The sequence below is a fragment of the Bison bison genome, unplaced genomic scaffold (genome assembly GCF_000754665.1).
Source record: "Bison bison bison isolate TAMUID 2011002044 unplaced genomic scaffold, Bison_UMD1.0 scf7180017864482, whole genome shotgun sequence".
Taxonomy (NCBI): Eukaryota; Metazoa; Chordata; class Mammalia; order Artiodactyla; family Bovidae; genus Bison; species Bison bison.
This window is the reverse complement of record NW_011495042.1, coordinates 5,210,580-5,234,168: the sequence shown is the minus strand read 5'-3', so window position 1 is coordinate 5,234,168 and position 23,589 is coordinate 5,210,580. Positions and strand designations below refer to the sequence as shown.

Genomic DNA, 23,589 nt, shown 5'->3' with positions numbered 1-23,589 from the left:
AGGATGAGACGGTTGGATGGCATCACCAACTCAATGGACATGCGTTTGGGTGGACTCCAGGAGTTGGTGATGGACAGGGAGGCCTGGCGTGCTGCGGTTCATGGGGTTGCAAAGAGTCGGACACGACTGAGCGACTGAACTGAACTGGCTTTGTATTACTGATTGAGCATGAACTGAGATGAAGATGCTGAGAAAGAAAAATTGCCAAAGAAAAGTAAACCAAGGAAAAGTTTTGGGAAGAGAAACACCATAGTGAAATATACGATGACTTGTATAAGGAGCAAGGTTATAAAATAGGTCATTGATAGAAAGAAGACATTAAATTATTAGCATAAAATTGGTAGCTTGAATTTAACCTACTGATATATTTCACTTAAAAAGAATGTCTCAAAAGACAACTCAACTAATTGAAGCACATTAACCTTCCAAACAGAGGACTCTTGATGTAGGCATTAGGTTTTAGAGAAAGATTTCCTGCATTATTAAAGAACACAGGGTCTCTATATAACAAAATAGGCCAAAGATATCTAGAGCAAAAACGTATCTTCTAATACTCGCTCCCAGGATGAAATGTGCACCCTTTGAGTTTTTACCTGCCCTGTTCACACTGCTTTAAGAACATGTAGATTAAGACCTACAGTTCACATGAAATTGATTTTTTGTGTATAATGTAAGGTAGGGGTTGAACCTTTTTCTTCTCTATGTGGATGTCCAATGTGTGACCTACTCTATTGAAAAGACTGTCTTTCCCCACTACGCTTCACTGGCATTTTTCATAAACTAGGTGACCGTTTACATGTGGAATGGATTCTAGGCTTGCTCTTCTATCACACTGGTCTGTTTTTCTGCCTTTGCACCAACCAGTATCTGGTCTTAGGGACTGTAGCACTGCCATTGGTTCTGGTATCTGGTGGTGTAAGTCCACCAGCATTTTCTTCTCTTCAAGATTGCCTCATCTAGTCTTAGCCCCTTAAATCTTCATGTAATTTTTTAGGCTCAGCGTGTCATTTTCCACACCAAAAAAAAAAGTTAAGATTTTGATTGGAATTGTTCCGAATCTATAGATAAATGTGGGGAGAATTGACAGTTTTATAACACTGAGCCTTCCAGTGCATGAACATGCTGTACCCCTGCATTCAAAGATTTAGATCTTTTTTCAGTAGTATTTTTCAGTTTCCAATGTAGAGATCTTACTCTTACTCTGATAGATTTTTTCCATAGGTACTTGATGGTTTTGATGCTATTGTAAAAAATCATTTTAAAATGTCATTTTCTGTTTGTTGTTGGCTTTATATAGAAATACAGCTGGCTTTTGAATATCAACCTTATAGTCAGCAACTTTGCTAAATTCTCCTGTTAACTGTAATGGGTTTTTGTGTGTGTGTGTGTGTTTATACAATCATGTCATCTGTGAGTAATGTTAGTTTTATTTGTACTCTTCTAATTCGGTGTCTTTGTTGTTGTTGTTGTTGGGTTGGATAGGATCTCCAGTGTTTAATAGAAATAATGATAAACTAGTATCCTTATCTCATTCCTGATCTTCGAAGGAAAGCTTCAGTATTTCACTATCAAGTATGATGGCTACTTTAGGGGTTTTGTCTTTTTTTAAAATAGCTATTCTTTATCAGATTAATGAAGTTTCCTGCCCTTCCTAGTGAAGAAGTTTTTTAAACTCATGAATGAGTGTTGAATTGTAGAACATTTTTTCATCATGCTATAATGGCTCAGGAGGAAGAGTTAAAATGAAAATGCTTACATCGAATATTTTAATATGATGTGGCAATATGTTTTAAGATTAGATATATATATATATAAAATCTCTATGTATGTATATATAGTATAGCTAATGAAAACCTGTGTTTCACTCCATAGCCACTGGTGATCTGGCTACATCTGTTTTGACACTTGTGTCCTCAAGAGTTTGTTTAGCTTAAGACCATTGTCTTCTCATTAAGAGTGTTTGGCACAGCAAATTGAAAACAAAAGGGTAAACAGAAGCGTAGTGTATCACTCACTTTGCCAGACTAAACAACTCTGAGTAAGGCCAGCTTTCCCCTCTAGGATAATCTCAGGCCTTTAGAGATGCTTCAGTAGTAAAGTGTTCTTTAAAAACACCTACCCACTCTCTCTCTCCCTGGTTGCAGGAGGTCCTTTGCGATGGTTGACAGGTGGACAGAGTCAGGAGAAGCAGTCCTTTGGGGGTCTTTGGTGGCTGCCTCCTTTCTAAGTAGTTACACACTTCTCGAGCATTCTTTTCATTTTTTTTTCCCTTCCCACTCAGCCTCCTCTCTCCCATTTGCATTCCCCCCACCACTGCAAAACCCAAATCAAGCTGCACAGAGGGAGCTGAGCAGCGGAGAGCATTCCAGTTCCCTGTTTCTGGCCTAAGCACCATTCTTCTCTGGCTGCTGGTGTGTGCTCGGCATGACCAGATTTTCAACTCAGCCAGAGTAACTATAGTTCAACAGATTCAGTCCTGACTAGATTTTAGTGAGTCTCCCTTTGGAAACATGTTTTTCTAATACTTGACCAACAGATGACCTGTTTTCTCTTCTGCTTTTATCAGAAGAACCAACCTTGAACTAGTTTGACCATGATGAGAAAGAGGGCTTGAATCTCCAGCTAAGGTGGCAGAAGAAATGACCAGTCCAGATGAGGGCATGATTCTGTCGTCTTTCTTGTCACCTGATATCTCAGGACTGGATTAAACAAGCTATCTAAACCAGACATGGCCCATGCAAGAGAAAATGAAGTTTGTAAAAGTATAAATGAACATTTTCTAAAGCCCTTTGTTGGTCTGAATTTGGAAATTTGCTGTGAGACCTCCTAGCTTATTATAAAGACATGTGCATGTAAAGATGCATATTAGAATGCTTTCAACCTCTTGAAAGCCAAGGCTATCAATGGGAGTATCACCAAGACGTCAACCGCAGAAGCATTGAATTTGGTTTGTAGTATTGTCTAAGTTGACAACACAATGAAACTATCTTTTCTTAAAGAAACAAATGACACTCTGAGGAATCCATTTTTTAATCCTTTTAAACATTAGTAAGTTGTATTAAAAATAGTAAGTTATATTACATTTATAAGTTATACATATATTAAGAAATTATAAATTACATATGTAATGGTTCAGTGCCTGTCATGGAATGAGTGCCTAAAAATTATTAGCTGCTGTTAAACTGTGGGTCTTCCCTGGTGGCTCAGTGGTAAAGAACCCGCCTGTCAGTGCAGGAGACATGAGTTCAACCCTTGGATCAGGAAGATCCCTGGAGGAGGAAATGCCAACCCACTGCAGTGCTTTTGCCTGGGGAATCCCATGGGCAGAAGAACCTGGTGGGCAACAGTCCATGGGGTCACGAGAGTCAGACACAACTTAGTGACTGAACAGCAACAAACCACAACAGGAAGCTATGCTTCTGCTAGTGGGACCCAGACTCTTTCTTCCTTGATACCAGTGAAGGAAAAGAAATGAAATGATGGAATCTATCTTTTAAATGCTTGAGTCACAGTCGTCTGTGGACTGTCATCTGTTGGTCAAGTATTAAAAATAGTTTCTGATTTTCCTTTATTTTACTTGAAACCACATTAAATTTTTCTCTACTTTTCCAGGGTAGTATATGATAAATCCTTTTAAGAGGACTGAGAAACAGGCAGGGAATGTATTTCCTCCTTCTTAGGTGAAATCATGGGAAAATGTTGCTTAATTTTTACCTTTATCAAAGTAAAATTTGCACACAGTTTTGGAAGTCAGATCGTACAAAGCTTTTAATGAAGAATCGCAATCTTTAGTCCATACCCAGTCCCTACTCCTCAGAGGCAATGATTTTTAACTTTTAAAAACATTTCTCCTGGCTTTTACTACTGTGTCTTAAGAAAACATGCTTATCCTGCTATTTTAAAATTGTATCCATCATTACCCACTGACTTACTGTGATAGATAAGAATTTATTTAGCCCTTTGCCACCACGGTCCCTTTCCCAAAACACACACTTCTCCTTCCTCCCAACTTCACAGTGTGTTGATTCATAATTTTAGGTGAAATCAGATATCTGTGCTCACCTTTGAAAGTGTTGCTTACGGTTGAGCCAGAAAGTATGCTGCAGTTCTGCCTCTGACCCTGAATAGCTGTTTGTTTTTCTGGAGTTTATTATTATTATTATCTTTGCTCACATGTTGTTCTTTTTCTACACACCTGTCACTAATTCATCCTCAAACTCTCCCTCAAAGTGGGCATTTGGATGTATCAGGCATTGGGTTGCTCAGGGGATCCCTCTGTCCTCCTCTGTCCCCCTGTTCCTTTCTCTGTGTCTAGGAACAGGTTCTGTTCGGGCTCTGGCGTCCTGGGCCTTCCTTCCACCTCTCCACTGGTTTCCATCCCTTGCTTCCTGGATCTTTGGTTTCCTTTTTGTTCTGGTGTGGAACTCTAGGAAAGAGGTGAGTCTTTTTGAGGCCTTGTATTTCTGAAAATGTCTTTTTTCTCCTCTTACACTTGAGTGACGGTTTGGCTGAGTATAAAATTCTAAATTGGAAATCTTTTTTTTTTTTTTCTTTGAAATTTGAAAACACTGCTTTTTTTATTTTCTAGCTTCCAGTGTTGCTCTTGAACAGGCCAGTGGCATTCTGATTCCTGGCCCTTTATATGGGACTTTTTTTTCCCATCTGGAATCTTTTAGGAGAGTCTCTGTAAAAGGAGCATTTGTCTTTACTGTGATTCCTTTCTGTGTGGTTTAAGTTCTCTCTTGTGTTTGCTGTTGTTTCAACCAGCATAAATCCTTGCCCTTAGTCACTCTAAAGTCACAAAAAACCTGAGGAGTAACTTAATGTTTTTCAAGTACATGTGGTAAAGTACAAATATACAGAGGGTGATAACAATCCATTTAGAAAATGAAATTCCAAAATTATAAACTCCAACAACATAGCTTAGACCGTTTCACAAACCCTATTCCATCAAACAGTAAACTCTGTGAACATTGTAGGCCATGCCCCCTCCCCCCACCTGCTTTTGTATATTCTCATGAACTATTAGCATATAATTCTAAGAAGTCCTGCAGCAAACCCATTTAAACTGGCTTCATGTAGCATTCCCTAAGTTTATTTGCCCACCAGATTTTTTTTGTTTTTAATTATTCTGAAAGGAACATCATTAACATATGTGTAACACAGTTGGGGACATGCCAGATAAGATGTAGACTTTCCTGGCTGCAGAAGAGCAATTAAGCATTGGAATGAGTAACCAGGAGAGGCTGTGGACTCTCCTTTTGCAGAGGCCTTTAAAACAGGACATCTGTTTTAGGCGTAGTCCTGTTTGAACAATAGGACTTCGCTGCTGTTTCTTCCTCTTCCTGTCCCCTAGTGGTAGCGTTGGGGAGCTTTTAGCCCACCTTTTACATGATGCTAGTACTCTGGTGACAAAAATTACCTCTGCCACCCATAATTATATTTATAGAGAACTCAGTGGCCCCATGCTGGATGCTTTACATGTATTATTTAACTGAATCTTCAATAGCAACTCCGTGAGATTGGCAGTATGATTGTTTACAGACTAGGGATAATTAGGTATAAAGAAATCACAAAATGACAAGCAGGAGGGCAGTATTCAAACCTAGGGCCTCTGACTTACTACTGGCTCTCCATCTGCAGATGTTGATGTCCAGAACAGCAGCCCCTTCAACAAACAAACATATAAAATGCATACATCTATGATATGAAAACTTAGACTGGTATGATGCTCACATTATCAAATTTTTCCCTAAACCTTTTGATGAATTCAGAGTTTATTGTTTTTCTTAGAAACAAATTCTACTCCCAGTTTTTTTTTTATTCTAATTTGTCATCCAGCACATGGCTTCTTGCATGAGACTTTTTTCCTTCATGAGTTTGATGTCATTCCTGTGTAGGAGTCAAGACTAAAATGTTCAGATCTGTAGATATTGGTGTAGATTAAAAAGTCCCCTTTTCAACGTGTTTACACACAGTAACAACTCCCTAATGCAGTGAGGAGGATGCTAGAGAAGAAGACGGAAAACCTGGATTCTCACGGGCTCAGCCTCTAGCTCTAGACTCGTGAGCAAATCACTTGGCCTGCTTTTCTTCATCTGTCAGATGAGGAGCTTAGATGATCTCCAAAAGGCCCTTTCTGCTCTAATGTTTTCAAGATGATTCTTGTCTCTGGATATCAGCTATTGTAACAGGAGAGGATTTAGGAAATTCACAGGTCACTGCAAAGTGATTTGAATAGATCAATAAGGAGGGTGGCTGGGTGAATTACATGGACTCTGTTGCAGAGGGAGAGGGTGGGAAGATTTGGGAGAATGGCATTGAAACATGTATAATACCATGTATGAAACGAGTTGCCAGTCCAGGTTCGATGCACGATGCTGGATGCTTGGGGCTAGTGCACTGGGACGACCCAGAGGGATGGTATGGGGAGGGAGGAGGGAGGAAGGTTCAGGATGGGGAACACATGTATACCTGTGGTGGATTCACTTTGATATTTGGCAAAACTAATACAATTTGTAAAGTTAAAAAAAAAAAAAAGAAGTACCATGACCCTGAACTGAAAAAATGAGATTGGAAAAAAAAAAAAACACACACCAGTGACCAAATGTCTCTCTGAGGTCACTTCCAACAAGGCTCCTAAGTTTTAGACCATCTAGGAAAGGCTGTCTCCTGCACCCACTCTTGTTGCTCAGCTTAACCAGTTGTTCCAGTGAAACCTCTATTGGAGACTTATTCACCCTTTACAGGACACCCCTTTGAACCTGGCACATCATAGGTGTTCAATGAGGGTTCATTGAAATTAATTGTTATTCGATATAGAACTAGAAGATCCAAGAAGAGATTTGTTTTCCTAACCAGTACTAAGTTAGGAAGTCACATGTGCAGGCTAGGCTCTGGAGTTTTAGACCGTCTGGGTTGATAACCCAGCTCTGCTCCTTAATAACTGGTACAGGCTGTGGAGTATTAGACCATCTGTGTTCATTCATAATCCAGTTCTGCTTGTTAGTAACTGGGTGGTCTTGGGCAAGTTATTTCCATATCTGTGCCTTGGTTTCCTCTTCTTTAAAGAGATTTACAAGTATATCTACTTCATAGGACGTTGTGAGCATTAAATAAGATGATATTTGGCAAAACATTCAGCAAAAATTTAGGGTTCTATTAATACTCAGTTCAGTCACTCAGTTGTGTCCGACTCATTGCAACCCCATGGACTGCAGCATGCCAGGCTTCAGCTAATGTAATTATTAAGGCAAGAGAGATAGTTGGATAGCACCGCCAATTCAATGGACATGAACTTGGGCAAACTCCAGGAGATAGTGAGGGACAGGGGGTGTGGCGTGCATGGTCCATGGCTTTGCAAAGAGTCAGATATGACTTAGCAACTGAACAACAATTATTAGAGAGATGCAGCATTTCCCTGGATATTCTAGAAGTTTTTCTTTACTTTTCATAGCAGACAGCGTAAAACCTGACAGACTGTGTAGTTCTAGTGCTCGACTTGTCATTTAAAATCTTTTCTGACCCACTTCTGTACTCCCAAACAGTGATGCCTCTCTGGTAAGAGAAGTTGCTTTACTTTGCATCACATGTGTCTTTGCGTGAAATACACTGTACTTTGACACATTGTGAAAAAATCTGCTCATGAACTATTGCAGAGTTTAAAGCCAGGGTTGATGGTCTGAGATAAACAGCCAGGGTTGATGGTCTGTCCTGCCCCACAACATCTGCCCCAGGACTGCCGTCTGCTTGAAACACCTACGGTTGTGACATTAAGGGATGTGCCGAACGCAGTGCACTCCTGTCACCCGGCTGGAAAGTGCAGACACTGTTCCTTACCCCTGAGAAGGGCTGCCGTTCATGCACGTGGTTTGCGCATGTGTTCTTCCGTGGGTAATTGCACTAGGTAACGAAAAACACCTACTCGCCTTACAGCTTGCAGAAACAGTAGCTTATGTTTTCTAGAGACAAAATTAGAAGCAGGCTCCCTGGACCCATCTCTTAAGTCAAAATAAAATAAAACATCTAGGGAACCACTGTGCCTCCCAGTAACTGTGGCCGGTGGAGTACTGCTGTTTAGGTCAAGGTGTCCCAGGATGAGAGGACAGGGAGAGGGAAGGAAGTATGTGTCAGACACTTTGTTTTCATAGAGATGAAGAAGCTAACAGTTTTCTTTCTTACTTTGTCCTTTCTGTGTAGGAAAAAAAAAAGTTTATAGGACCCTAATCTTTCTGCTGCAATTATCAAAAGAGAAAAACTGAGTATGCATTGTTGAGAGGAGGGGGTACAGCTTAAACTGTATTTTATTTATGATACTGAAGGCTACATTTTTTCCTGGGGAGCTTCAGTCTTAGCAAAACTAAACCGCTGAGAAAGTATCTTTATTTTTTCCATTTTCCACAGAGAAATGAATACTTGTTCTGGCCTTCCCTATAAAATATGATCATTGAGTTGGCAAGCATTTAGTAAACAAGGTCTAAAGGGAAAACGGAATAATAAGACACTGTCCTTTGCTCCAAAAACTGGAAATCTAACAGCGGAGATATTTGTTTAAATAATTATACCGGAATGAAAGAGGTGTACTCAGTGCTGTGGGAACACGAAGAAGGGAGGATATTTTTTTAAGTTGGAGAATTCATGGAAGGTTTCATGGAGCAAGTAGCGTGCGGATCAGTGTGGGATTTTCCCCTCTCCTGTGGGAAAGACAGACGGGCGTCGTGATGTGTGACCGTGAGGAATGGGAGGAGTCCAAGGAGTCCCAGAAACGGCGTGAACAGAGATGAGTGGACTGAAGAGTGCGGAGTGTCTGCCTGGGCACACAGTGTGAGGCGCCCAAGCATGTGACTGCTGAGGACGGGGGTGAGGTCAGGGAGCCCAAGTGGAAAATGACACCGAAGAAGTCAGACTGTCGGGGCGCTTGCATGACAGATGAAGACTTTTAAATTTATTGCACGTCGATCGGTGCTTCCCCTGCTTTTGCAGCAGATTGCCCTTAGGAGATGAGGACAACAAAGTTAGCGATCTTGGAGGAGGAAGGGATGTATCGGTGGAGCACAAGGGGCGTTTAGGGCAAGGAAATGTAGGACCCTGTGGTGGTGGATCCGGGACGTCATACATTCGTCAGAGCCATAGAATGGTCAACACAGAAGAGAGAACCCGACTGTAAGCTGTGGGTTTTAGTTAGTGATGTATCACTGTCGGTTCATCAGTTTTGTAACAAGCAATACCACACTAACGCAAGGATTAATAACAGGGGAAATGCCAATTACTAATAGGGGAAACTGTGTGTTTCAGGGTTTGGCGGGGAAGGAGAAAGGGGAAGGGGTATAGAACTTTCTGCTCAATATTTAAGTAAACCTAAAGCTGCTTTCTAAAATAAAGTCTATTCTCTTGGGGACTTCCCTGGCAGTCCAGGGGTGAAGACTTCACCTTCCAATGCAGGGGGCGCGAGTTCAATCCCCTGGTCCGAGAGCTAAGATCCCACATGCCTTGTGGCCAGACAACCAAGGCATGAAACAGAAGCAGTATTGTAACACATTCAATAGAGACTTAGAAAGTGGTCCATATTAAAAAAGCTTAAAAAAATACAGTCTGTTTAAAAAAAATTAGTGTTCTTGTAGCTGTGAAATGTACTACAAGTATAAAGTTGTTTAGGAGTTTCAGAGTCATATCTTTAAAATCAGATGAATTTTTCATTCTATTTATTTACACATAAATAGCTATTTTATCATTAAAATTTTCCGCAAAGTTTTTCAGTAAAACCAATGACCCTTAGGGATATGATTCCTGTGTTGAGAAGCCCGACGTTGGTTGGCAGGCGGTCACTGAGGTCATATGTTAAAAGTGAAACAAAATTAAACCAGTAAAATGATGAGCAAACAACTTTTCTTGCAACCCAGACATGTTTTGCATCCCTATTTTTATTTCCCAGTATTGATATGGCAGCATATGCACTACCTTTAGCTTGGTCAACCTTTACTTTGGTGTTCAGAAGCACTTTGCAGTCAGCATACTGAGAAACCAGTTGATAAACCCACAATTGTGGATATTGCAGGTGAGACAAGAGAGGTGTCTTTTCATAGGAAAGTGATTTATTCTCAGAAAAAATGGCTGGAGAAAAATAAAATAAGCAGACTGAGGAGATAGGCAAAGTAAATGACGTGTCCTGGGTTAGGTAGATTTAGGTGACGTTCGGAACAAAAGATACAGTTTGATGGAGGCCCCTGTCACCAAGAGCGCACACTGCTTCCTGGATGTCATTGAGACCCAGTGTGAGGTCCGAACTGTCAGCAGCGTAGGGTTTGTACCGTAACACAGATAACGTCAGATTGTTTGCATCCTTATTCATGCAGATAGATATCCAGGCGTGCGGACCCACACACTGCCTGAGGAGCCCTCGTGGAGCCACTGAAGCACATCCACAGTGCTCCCCTCCTTATTTGTGTTTTCCAGGCACTTTGTTTTTCTTACGAAGACCACAGCTAGAATCTTTAACCTCTTGCAAGAGTCAGCCTGTGACAGCTGCATTCTTTAGCTCTCTCCTCGCTGGGAAAAAGCAAGAAGCCCATTCCCAGATACCCTTAGGAGAGTCGTCCCACTGTAAGGAGAACAGGGCTGTCTGTAGGACGTTGGCGTGGGTCCGCTGTACAGGCTGACACTGCTAGAGGATCCTCGACCATGACGTCCAGGTAACGGGTGACTTCCCTCAGTTAGTTCAGCAACCTGGATGGCACTAGGAAGGTGGTTGTGTTTGCTTCTCTCCTCGTGATCACCTAGGTGACATCTTGACCAGAGACTCTTTCTGTTCCCTTTCTGTGTGTCTTCATGAGACTGCCCAGTCCTCAGGGCTAACGTCACAGCTGGTCTTTTCTTTGTTTCAGAAATTACCATGGTTGACACAGAGATGCCGTTTTGGCCCACCAACTTTGGGATCAGCTCCGTGGACCTTTCTATGATGGATGACCACTCCCATGCCTTTGACATCAAGCCCTTCACCACCGTTGACTTCTCCAGCATTTCCACTCCGCACTATGAGGACATTCCATTCCCAAGAGCTGACCCGATGGTTGCAGATTATAAGTATGACCTGAAGCTCCAAGAGTACCAAAGTATGAGGTTTATTTCACTTTTCAGACTGTTGAGACTAGAATTGGGCTAAGCTCTCGTCCACAGTAGGGTAAATGCTCCCAGGACTAATGGCTGTGGTGAAGACATTTACCATTCATTTATTCATCCACTTGTCCATGAAATACTAAGTGTTTATAACTGACCAAGGGCTTCCCAGGTGGCTCAGATGGTAAAGAATCTGCCTGCAATGTAGAAGACCTGGATTCTATCCTTTATTCCCCTGGAGAAAGGAATGGCTACCTACTTACTCCCTTGTTCTTATCTGGAAAATTCCATAGACAGAGGAGCCTGGCAGGCTAAAGTTCTTGGGAAAAAGTGTCAGACACAACTGAGTGACTGATACTTCCACTTCCCAGGTGGCTCAGTGGTAAAGAATCTGGCTGCAGTGCAGGAGACATGGGTTTGATACCTGGGTCGGAAAGATCCCCTGGAGGAGGAAATGGCAACCCACTCCAGAATTCTTGCCATGGAGAATCCCATGGACAGAGGAGCCTGGTGGGCTCAGTCCAGGGGTTGAAAAGAGTACATGACTGTGTGACTGAGCTGACACACACATGTAACTGACCAACACGGCAGGTCGTGTGTGAACACCCTGGATCATCTTTCCTTTTTCCTCCCTCCCGTCCTCTCTTTGTTTTCTTCTTCCCTTTTCAGGGACAGTCTCCAGCATGAGTACAGTGCTAGCTGTATATCAGGCTAAATGTCCATCCCCCCACCCCCCCAAATTTTGATTCATTGTTTCTACTTTTAAGTAGATAAGTAACAGTTTATTACCTCCTTTAACTTATTGCTAAATCACTATTACTTTAATGCAACTTTCCTAATTCTGCAGTTTGAGCAGCTTACACTGAAACCTATTTTTCAGCACAAATTTGAATGTTGACATTGTAGACTATTGATAAATCTCCATGCCATTAATGCAGTTCACATCAAGAAAAACTAAAACTGCACTTTTCAAGATAAGTAAATTTCTGTGATGCTATTTCCTTGATTTTTATCTCTTTGCTGATATGCTGGTTTTCCAGAGCAACCACTGTGTAATTGGCAGCCATTACTTGACAAGAAGTAAGAACTTCCTGTATTTCTAGTTTTTTTTTTTTTTTAAGGTAAATTATATACTTGGTTATATTTACATGTGTGATTTCAGTTGAAGCCTAATATGGAAATTTAGTAGGCTTGATCCTGACCAGCGGGAAGATAGTGCTTGCTTTCCAAAGTGTCTCTCTCTATCAAAGATCATTTTACAAACCATCTTTTCTGACTCAATATTGATGAGAACCTGGTCTCTTACTTTTCATGTACCCTCAAGCTGGGCATACCATTTCCTTCTCAGTTCCTTTTGTGTTTCCTTTGCAAGAGTGGTTTAAAAACACTTCTAAAATGCAATATTTAAGTTTAAATGTATAATTTAATAGTGTCATGAATGCCAAATACAGCCCATAGAAAAATAACCTTCATGATTTCAGATATTATATATTTCCGATGGGAACTTTAGTATCATGAGGTACTGGAGGGTCATAGAACCATAAACTTACTTCCCTTCCCAATTTGTTTTCACAGGTTAGGCCCAGAGGTTGTGACTTGCATGGGATTACAAAGCCCACTTTTTCCTGTGTCCTTTTCATGTTCCATAGCGCATCTAACCTAAATAATAAAATATGGTAATAAGGTGTACTATAACGACATGCCCTGCTGCCTGTTTAGCATTGTTTTTCCTGTGATGATTGTCCGCTCCTGTTTTTCTGTACACAGGTGCAATCAAAGTGGAGCCTGTATCCCCACCTTATTATTCTGAAAAGACTCAGCTGTACAGTAAGCCTCATGAAGAGCCTTCCAACTCCCTCATGGCCATTGAATGCCGGGTCTGCGGGGATAAAGCGTCAGGGTTCCACTATGGAGTTCATGCTTGTGAAGGATGCAAGGTAAAAAAAAAAAAAGATCATTTTTGAAATAATTTGCTGAAAAGGTACCTAGGTTTTCATTTCGTGTTGCAAACAGATGGCAAAGAATTGAGACAAAGCTGTCAAACTTTTAAATATCTTTGGTAAAACCCATCCTTTAGATGATATAATACTTGAAAACCTAAGAAAATCGTTAAAAAGCAAGGCTACTGTGCCTCACTTCGTTTTTTCCGAATTGGTCCTGTGCAGCACTGATCTAATTCCACCTTTGCATTTTGCAGATTACAAAAAAAGAAATTGCTTGCTCAAGGTAACATGGCATGACAGTCACGGGCTGACCCCAAACAGGACGCAGATCTCCTGAATCTCCTAATGCTTTTTCTTTCCACTATACTGTGTAATGTTCTGTGTATGTAGATAGACGGATAACCCTCATTTGAGCCTTACCACACTCCTATAAGGTTGAGCTTATTTATGGCCACTTTGCAGGTATAGAAATCTTGTGTCACTGAGATTTCCCCCACGGTCATCCATTGTAAGTGGCACATCGATACACCTTCTGACTCCTAAACCGATGCTGTATGTTTCCTTATTCAGCATCAGTGTGAGCCATGTGTTATGGTTAGGCAAAGAGATACAGCTGTTTTGGAAAAGAGATACCCTTTCTCTTCACCTCCTTTCTTTGTGAAAAAGGCTATTTTGGAAAGTTCTTTTAGTAATATTCTGCCCAACTATTGAGAAAATGTTAATCTACTCATGTTTTAAAATGTAGTCTTTTAAAAGAATTAATTCTAATAGGCACCATGAATAAAATAGTAATCGAATAGTATTATATACTCTAGGGCTCAGAATAAATTGTGGATAAATATTTACCTTATACAATAATGCTGCTTGTATAAGATCAGGTTCAATCATCAGTAGGGCTTTTTGTTCAGAATGAAGATATGTGACAGCAGTTAAGTAGGTTGGAAGATCTGTGTTCCTAACTGGACCATGAGCCAAAAAAGGAAGTTAATATTTACTGAATTTTGCTATACACCAGATATTGTGTAAGATGCCTTTGTCTATATTATATTTTTAACCATATCCTGCCTAAGTTTCCACATCTATAACATGATGGTATTGATTTAGATGATCACTAAAGCCTCTCCAATCCAAAAGTTTATTTTTCTAAAGGCAACCTAATAAAGTGAAAGAGACAAGTTAGTGGTTACGTGGCCACTTGTCCATGGTCTCTAACCAATCACATGAGGATTTCAGCCTCAGTCACTCATGTATAAAATAATTCAGCTAGAGTAGCTCGCCAAAGGGCTTCTGATTCATCTCTGAGTCTAAAATTCCAAAATGACTCCTGGCAAGAGATGCTTTCATTTAAAACATGAAAACTCATTCATTCAATGATTGAAACCAAACTAAAATATCTGTAACCTTATAGGAAATCATTATGTTCTCAAGGAATAGTAAGAACCTGTCATTTTACTCAGTTAGATTTATGTAATTTTGAGGAAATTGTGGCTAAATTCTTAGAAGTAGTTGAAGAAATCATCTAGTTTTGATTATCTTGGTAATTTATGTTGATAAATAAAGTATGGTTGGTTAAGTTTCCACAGTATAATATTGTTTTTTATGGGCTGGTAAAGCAGTTAGAAAACAAGAAGTTTTAAGCAAATAGTTTCATTGTGATTCTATTCATCAGATATTTGTGGAGAGTTAACATTTCTGAGAACAGCTAAAAATTGAATGGTGATTTAAGGACTAACCAATCAACCAAAAATTGAAAAGACAGATATCGTCAGCAGTTGCATATAGTGTTAAAGCTAAGTTCTAAGGGCATAAAAACTTGGAAGATCAAAGCAAACAAAGAAGAAAAGAAGCAAAAAGAAGAGAAAAGAGGGAGAACACTCAGGTGCCCTCTAGTTACAAACAGAAATGTTCTAAGGCAGAGACGGAGAATTAACACTTAAAACCTGATGAATCCAGAGGAGTCCTTCACCTACCAGAGACAGACAAGCAAAAGAAGTAGAAGAAAATTCACAGTATTGTATAGTAACCTCCAGTAACTTGTAAACCATCCAAAATAAAGATTACAGACTTCCTATGAAAGGAAATCAACCCTGAATATTCATTAGAAGGACTGATACTGAAGCTGAAGCTCCCTCCACTACTTTGGCCACCTGATGGGAAGAGACAACTCATGGGAAAGGACCCTGATGCTGGGAAAGATTGAAGAGAAAAGGAGAAGGGGAAGCAGAGGATGAGATGGTTGGACAGCATCACCGACTTAGTGGGCATGAATCTGAGCAAACTGAGAGATAGTGAAGGACAGGGGAGCCTGCCACACTGCAGTCAGTGGGGCTGCAAAGTGTTGAACACGACTTAGTGACTGAACAGCAGCAAAAAGAAGACGGAAATACAAAGAAGGTTATGCCAACCTTAGAAGGGGGAATAGGCATCTGCCCATTTTAAAGATAAGAATAAGAAAAATGTTAGAGGAATAATATAATTTGGCTTCTCCAAGTATGTCAGCAGTTCTCAAAGTGTGGTTTGGGGATGGGGTCCCTACGACCTTTTCCAGATACCCATGAGGTTGATACTGTTTTCATAATAATATTAATTTGTTGTTTGCCTTGTTCACTCTCATTCTCTCAGGAATGGAAGTGGAGTGTTCTAGAAGCTACATGACACCGAATGGTCGCATAGTTCTAATGCCTGATAGAATGTGACCTGAATGTTCTTGTACCTAATAATGTCTCAGGTTTTATTTCTAATCTAATCAACATCAATAGGTATAGCTCACATAAATTAAAACTGTTTAGAAACCTCAACATTTTGGGGTGAGTAAAGGGGGACTGAGACCAAAATGTTTGAGAACTATTGTTATAGGCTGAAGACATGCTTACTCATTCTTCAGTGCTTTGGAGTTAAACAGAATTGCTGCCACACTCTGAATGCCATCATTAGACCAGTTAGACCAGTGCCCATCAGTAATCAAAGGTACCACCTTAATGGGACTTCCTTGGTGGTCCAGCGATTAAGAATCCACCTGCCAATGCAGGAGACATGGGTTCAGTCCCTGGCCTGGGAACTAAGATCCTACATGCCCCAGGGCAAGTAAGCCTATGCACCACAGCTGCTGAGCCCACATACCCTAGAGCCTGTGCTCCACAGCAAGAGGCCACTGCAATGAGAAGCCCACACAGCATAACTAGAGAGTAACCCCTGCTTGCTGCAACCAGAGGAAGGCAGTGTGCCACAGTGAAGACCCAGCACAGCCATAAATAAATTTTAAAAAGATACAGCCTTAGCTCATCAACAATACTCAGTGAAAGTGAAATTAACACACATGTTAGACTGTGTTAAAAGAAGGTGTTTTGGCAATTTAGCATTTGTCATTTCAGTAGAATGTGGGATACACCCATAATTAAAATACAGTTGACCACAAACCTACAAACTAATTTACAATAGAAAAAAAAAATAGCTATATTGCTCAAGATGGCTGTCGGTAGATCTTCTTAAACATATCTACATGCCAGTGGAACAGGTTTATTTGACCCTTGCCAAAGTTCAGACAGAAAAAAATGTTTGGATTACAGGAAAACAGTGATAGATTCTTCAGTTACTAATATTACTGACATAGGTAATATATAATCTGTAACTAATGAAAGATTCATACACTTTAGAACTTGCAAAGCTGACATTGATTGCTTATAAATTGGACATTTATTTTTTTCCCTAATAGGTTTCATAATATTTTTGTGTCTGTAGTGAAAGATAATTCTAGAACCATAGACTTAGTAAAGATACAAGGAAACACTACCATACAATACTGTATAATCTATTTTTATATTTCTATGTATTTTTGTATTCCTACCTCAGAAAGAGTTTTTAGTATATTCCCATGCACCAGTGACAGCTCATTGATTCAGCCTCTGTGGGCCATATCATGTTAAAGCTGACTTCAGATCTGACACAGGGCATTTAATCTCATTGTAAAATTTAAATACCACTCAGGTCTCATTGTACCTGAAGTTTTATTACTAATAAAGCAATGAAGGAGAGGCTGGAGAAAATGTTTTAAGGAAGAAATAAGCAGGCTTTATGTTCTCACAAGCAAGTGTGAAGATTTTATAATAAAAATATACACAAAGCAATTTATGGTGACTGATGCATCTCCATCACACCAGTTCATAGACTTCATGGTGATCAGAACTCTGAACTGTTGAAATGGCACTTCATTTTTGGACACTGACATAATAAAAATGAGTGTTTCTTTCTTGGCAATGAAGAAAATTTGGGGGGAGCCTGCTTCATTCATCAAGTAAAGAAATAAGTTTTACAAAAAACACTAAATGAGAGCCTTGTATCTTCCTCTCTAGGTTTCTTGAAAAAGTCAGATGACAAGAAAATGGTTAGTTATCATGAACTTAGTCTTAAAAATTTTTTTTTAAGTAAAAGCAGTTCCAAGCTTGTACTGGGGTTTGTATACATTTAGTTCAAGATTTTATGTGTATGGTCAGTGCATATATGACATACAGAATGATGATCCTTTAACATTGGAATCATTACAAAAAATGTGATACTCTTTGAAAGACATCATAGGGGTCAAAACAAAAAACAAATCACATTATAAACGTTAAACTTAAAAAACATAGTTATTTTATTAAAAAGTCTTCATCTCCAACCATGCCAAAAAAGGTGAGTACTCTGGGACCTGTCAGATAGCCGAGCAGCATTTTCAACTACTAGTATTGGGTTTTAAAAGTGAAGCTCAGAGAAGCAGCCAAAGATATCATGAAATATATATGACCCAATGGCAAAAATCAAAGCAAGATTTCTCAACAGTATTTAACAGTGGCAACAGTTCTGTACTTTAGCCTTCTGTGAATCAGTCAGGGGGAAAATGTCTTTTAAATATTCAAAGCATCTTAGAACCCTCTGAGAATTAAAGAGGTTTACCTTTCCACCATACCCTACACAGGACATATCCTTTGAGATAGTGCTGATCTCACAAGAGGTAGGGGAAACTCTCCAAAACATTAGTAGCAAAACAAGCAAACAATCCTAGGTCTTGAACTGCAGCTTCAGGCACACTTGGAGGGGCAGAGTTTCCTCATGATAGATGCCCAGCTTCTGAGTTAAGCCAGAATTCCCAAGAGAGTCTGAAATAGTCATAAGTCAGTGGCACTCCTGACTTCCAAAAGAAGGATCTTCAAATTCTCTTTGGAGGAAGGAATTCCCAATTTTTACCCTGTAGGATTCTCACAGTTTAAGGTCAAGAAATGACTTCAAAGTAAAATATCAGCAAGCACATAAATAGGCAGCTAGCTTGATGACATGCATCAGAGGTAAACAAGTAAACAGGCTTCTCCACCCCTACCCAAGAATGCAGATACTGGAACTGCCTGGTCCAGAACGTGCAGCTGTGTGTGAGTTGTTTAAAGATGGAGGGCAGAATCACAGCCATGAATGAACAATAATAGACTATCAAGAATGACCAACAGCCTTGAAAATAAGTGAAACTTCTAAAAGTGAAAAATATGATCATTGAAATAAAAATTCTGTGCAAGGGTTAAGTAGCATATTGGACACAGCGAAAGAAAGGTTTACCAAACTGAAAGACATGTGCAAAGAGGTTGTTAAGAAAGAAAGCAACAATGTTTTAAAGAACATATCCCACCTAGAATCTGCTAGAATTTGAAGCCTCTTTTACTTCTTGAAGGATTCATAGGATCTTTGAATATTAAAAATATGTCTTCTTTACTAATGAAGAGTAATATACAGAACTCTTCTCACTGATGAACTTTGGTGAGAAATGTTTGCTTTTCCTTACTTTTGCCATTGCATTTTTTTTTTTTCATCTTATTTGGCTCTTCTGATGTTTACCTTTGTGATCAACATTAACGGCAAGAAGATAAAAAATATAAAAGAGAAATTCAGAAATATGGAAGGCTTGAAAAGAAAGTCTTAACATCTAATTGGAATACAAGAACCAATGAACAAGTGAAACCATGATGCAGAAAACGCCCAAGAAGATAAAGAAATCCATGGCTAGACACACTACGGTAAAACTGCAGAGTACAAAAAACAAAGAGAATTAAGTGCAACCAAAGTCAGTTGACAGCAGACATCTCAACAGAAACAATGAAAGCATAGAGCCAATGGAATCCAGACTGTTAAGAGGAAAAACTGAGTACCCTGTGACTCTTTCAAGAATGAGAGCAAAATGAAAAGGTTTACATGTTAAAAAAATAAAAAGACTAAAATAATATTCTTCAAGGATAGTGAGCCATAGAGAGGAAAATCTCTTTGCAAAATCTATATGTAGTATGATACTACTTAATAAAGCCCTCAATCAAGCATACCTACAATGTATTATTTAGTTTATAGGCTGTATGGTAAAGCTGTGTTTTTTTAAAAGGTCAGGGAAATGATAAGCTCAAAATTAGGGTTATGATTATATTGTCAAGCAGCCACAGGAGCAACAGTTGGATAAGGGAAGAACACATAAGTGCATGCACATGGCTGGTTATGATTTTAAATCTTGAGTTGCATAATGGGCTCATGTGTGATAATTATCTTACTATGTTTTATAGTGAAAGTCACTCAGTCATGTCCGACTCTTCGTGACCCCATGGACTGTCACCCGCCAGGCTCCTCTGTCCGTGGGATTCTCCAGGCCACAATACTGGAGTGGGTAGCCATTCCCTTCTTCAGGGGATCTTCCCTACCCAGGGGTAGAACCCAAGTCTCCCGCATTGCAGGTAGATTCTTTACCAGCTGAGCCAGCAGGGAAGCCCATTATGTTTTACAGTTACATGCATTTCCTACATGTTTGTAATTATTACATTTAATAAGATAGCTTCAAAACCTGAAAGGAAAAAAGTGTGCCAATGACCTTTTAATATCTCAGTCATAGTTTAGAATCTCAAAATATCAGAGATGGCCCAGGAAGAAAGTTAAATGACACATATGTATTCAACAAAATACTTTAATGGGGCACTATTGTTAGTGTCTGGGTTAAGGGTTAGCCCTGTCCCCAGGGAGCTCAGAATTATAGTTGAGCAGTGAGAGAGGGGCAGAAAATAAACATAAATAACTAAATTATGTGGCACATTAGGAAGTCATAACTGCTAATGGAGCGGGGAGATGGCAGGTAAGAGCAGAATAAAGCAGAGCAAGAATTGCCGATGAGGGGTGGGGACAGGGACAGGCCACAGTATTGAATAAGGTAGATAAGCCTCATTAAGATGTTGAAATGTTAACACAGCTTGAAAGCAGTGAGGGAAACAGGCAATTGTATATTTGGAGCATGAGCTTTCCACATGAGAGAAGGAAGATGAGAGTGCCTTCAGGGCTGGAGTTGTGACAGCTAAGACGGAGAAAGTTGCAGTGAGGTCAGCTTGTAGGGTATGACCAGGACTTCAGTGGTGGTCGTGCTGGGTTAGAGATAATGTTAGATTTCCAAGTGAAGTTGTCAAGTAAACAGCTGAACATACTTGTCTAGAGTTCAAGGTAGAAATCTGGAGAAAGTCAAAATGCATGTCAGTGGTAGAATCAATCCTAATTCAGTGCTTTTTGTATTCAAACAGGGCCAGATAAATTTGAAAGAATTAAAAAGTGGGTTGCATGAGAATGAATGCAATAGAAATGAGTAGGAATATTCTCAACAACAACAAAATGGAGTTAGAAAACATTTCTCATTAGAATTTTTTCAGGTCTTTCAAAAATAAACATAGCAGAATTCAGCCTCAAATTGACATGTTTGCTATTTTGAGATAGTGGTCAAGTTTCTGAGAACATATATATTACTTCTCCTGTTATTTTCTGTTATCTCTGTTTGTAGGCTACAGTGGTTATGGAACACTCTTTCAAATGCATAAATAAATGAAACCAATTTTGTAGGAAATTATGCAACATAGAGAATTCCAAAAAAAATTACCCACATGTGGATTTTTATTGGCCTTGCTCATGTTTTAGAATGAAATGACTCTAAGTTTGCCAAACTGCTTAGCACAATTATAAGGTTAGGGCATGCTGCTGGAATGATTTACAGAGAGACTGAACTGATTACATGGTGTTTTATTTGCATTACATTAAATCCAGAGCACTTCTTAGAGCTTGCTGAAATCCAGATGTGGGGCCAAGATGCACTGAATGACATCAGTGGGTTGTGGTCACTAAGAGCTAAAAAAGGGACACTGGAGATCCTCTGTTTCTTTAGTTTATAGCAGAGAAGACCGAGAGAGCTTAAGTGATTTGTCTAAAGTCACCACTGACGGAACGTGTCAAGAGCCTACAGTATCTAATACTCAGGCCAGTGTGGCTTTCAGCCATTGTCACAAACACTTAACACTTGCTTCTTTTCTCCCTCGCCCATATTCCTTTGTAGGGTTTCTTCCGGAGGACAATCAGATTGAAACTTATTTACGATAGGTGTGATCTTAACTGTCGGATCCACAAGAAAAGTAGAAATAAATGTCAGTACTGTCGGTTTCAGAAGTGCCTTGCTGTGGGGATGTCTCATAATGGTAAGTGAGCATTTTGTGCCCGCACTCGACGCTTCTCATCACGGCTGCTAGACCCGTAGACCCGAGGGCCGTGGCTGAAAACGTGTTCAGTTCTCCCACAAATCGCCAGATTTCAGAAGATTGCATGCCAATAAAGCATTTCTCAATTAGGTCAGAGTTGTTCGGCTTTAAGTGTGAATCCTTCTGTCTTGTAGTTGGGCATTTGCCGCGATGGGAGAAAAGACTGGGAAGTCTGGGTGGTAATGAAAGTTACTGTAGTGTTCTGAAACACATGTAATGTGAGAGTTGTGATTAATTTTTTGTGTTGCTTTAATAGTATTAAAAATAGAATTATATGTGTAAGTAGTTTCTACTTTTTTTTATTTTATAGGCGTATAGTTGACTTACAAAGCTGGGTTAGTTTCAGGTGTACAGCAAGGTGACTCAGTCACACATATGCATTTATCCACTTTTTTTTTTTTTAAGATTCTTTTCTCACATAGGCCATTCAGAGTATTGAGCAAAGTTCCCTGTGCTATACAGCAGATTATTACTAGATATCTATTTTATAAACATTAGTTTCTACTTTAAATGTAAGAAAATTCTGATTTATGGATATGGAACTTTAGTGGTATATCAGACATAGATATACCTTTTTTTCTCTTTGCTATGCAGAAATGAGCAGAACCCTATCCTTGACTTTGTACAGCATACAATTTGTGGATTAAGCAAGTATTTTTAAAAGTTTCACAGAACTTCAATAGGAGAGTAAAACATTCTACTTTTTTGAACCTGTATCTTAAGTGAAGCTTATAATTAGGAGTGTCAGCTTAAGGGCAGGACTGTTAAAGACCCATGTTTTCATGAACTGTAGAACTAACTCAGTACAATCATGGGACATAGCCCTGTTTGAAGAAATAGCTCTTAATCGCCATTTGGCTTTCATTGGTTGACTGGCTCACAAAACAAGTTTTTGATGTAACTAGGTAGTATTATATTTGTCAAGTATTCATCAATTCTTTCAAAAGTTATTATGGGCTTAGAGATATATTGATAAAATGCCAAAGTAATCAAATTAAGTCTGAAGTCTAACGTCATCGTATGCCCTATTTTTCTTTCTTTTACCTTTTCCTCTCTCAAAACTTATCTGGTAAGAAGATATAATATTAGAAGTCAGCTGTCATCTATGAGGACTCAACAGCATCTGTGAAAATTAAGTTTTTGTTCCATCATGCAGATTTTTTTTTTAACAGCAACAATCAAGATATTTGGGAATCACTAATTGAATAGGTCTTCTACCCTTTAAAAGTGGTTTACAAAATTATATTTGTATCGTTAATACGGGGTAATTTCCTCTAAAGGCAAGAATGTATTTTGAATAGTTCTACCAACTATATTAGACAGGATAGAAGTTTGGTCCAACTTTCCTAGCAATTGATTACGTCTGCTGTCTATACAACTTCAGTCATTAATTGCAGGATAATTTGCTGGTTTAATTCTACCAATTTCCTTTTTATTTCAGACTTCGTAAAGCAAGGGTACGTTTTCAGTTGAAGGATTACATTTTAGGTGATGTGATCATGTTGCAGTAAATTTATTTTATCTTTATGAAGGAATCTTTGACTTTGAGGTCATTGTTATAAATACCACTTAGGAAAAGATGCCAGTTTTGCTTTCAATTATATTTACTTTTTGTCCTTTAAAAATTGTCACTTTTCGTATTGAGGTACAATATATTTTCTGTTGCTTGCACACATTCATGTAAAATATATCCCCTATTGCTTGTTGTTTATAGGCAAATAATTTAAAATGCAACTTTTATAGTATTGATGGTATAATTTTCTCTTTCCAGAAAAGTCAAAGCTATCATAAGCATGATAATTAGGTCATCTTTTGCCTTCTTGTGACCATTAGCTTACTCTATTTAGAGAGAGGAGCAGCTTTGTAGAGAGTGTTCAGTTAATTCTTACAAAGGTGAAAAAGGAAAGAAATTAAATATCATGGTATCAAAGATCATACTTTAGCATTTACAGGATTGCAAACATGACTAAGAA

The 23,589-nt window shown here is 39.2% G+C and overlaps 1 protein-coding gene across 3 annotated transcripts in view; it reads left to right on the top strand.

Annotated features, from left to right (window-relative positions):
• PPARG (peroxisome proliferator-activated receptor gamma) overlaps positions 1-23,589 on the top strand; it is a 124,009-nt gene that overhangs the window by 66,819 nt on the left and 33,601 nt on the right. For all 3 annotated transcript variants that reach the window (XM_010862472.1, XM_010862471.1, XM_010862470.1), the window contains 3 exons: positions 10,881-11,108; positions 12,880-13,049; positions 21,418-21,556. In XM_010862472.1, coding sequence (XP_010860774.1) covers positions 10,889-11,108; positions 12,880-13,049; positions 21,418-21,556 — 529 coding nt within the window. In that variant the 5' untranslated portion in view covers positions 10,881-10,888. The remainder of the gene's footprint in view (positions 1-10,880; positions 11,109-12,879; positions 13,050-21,417; positions 21,557-23,589) is intronic.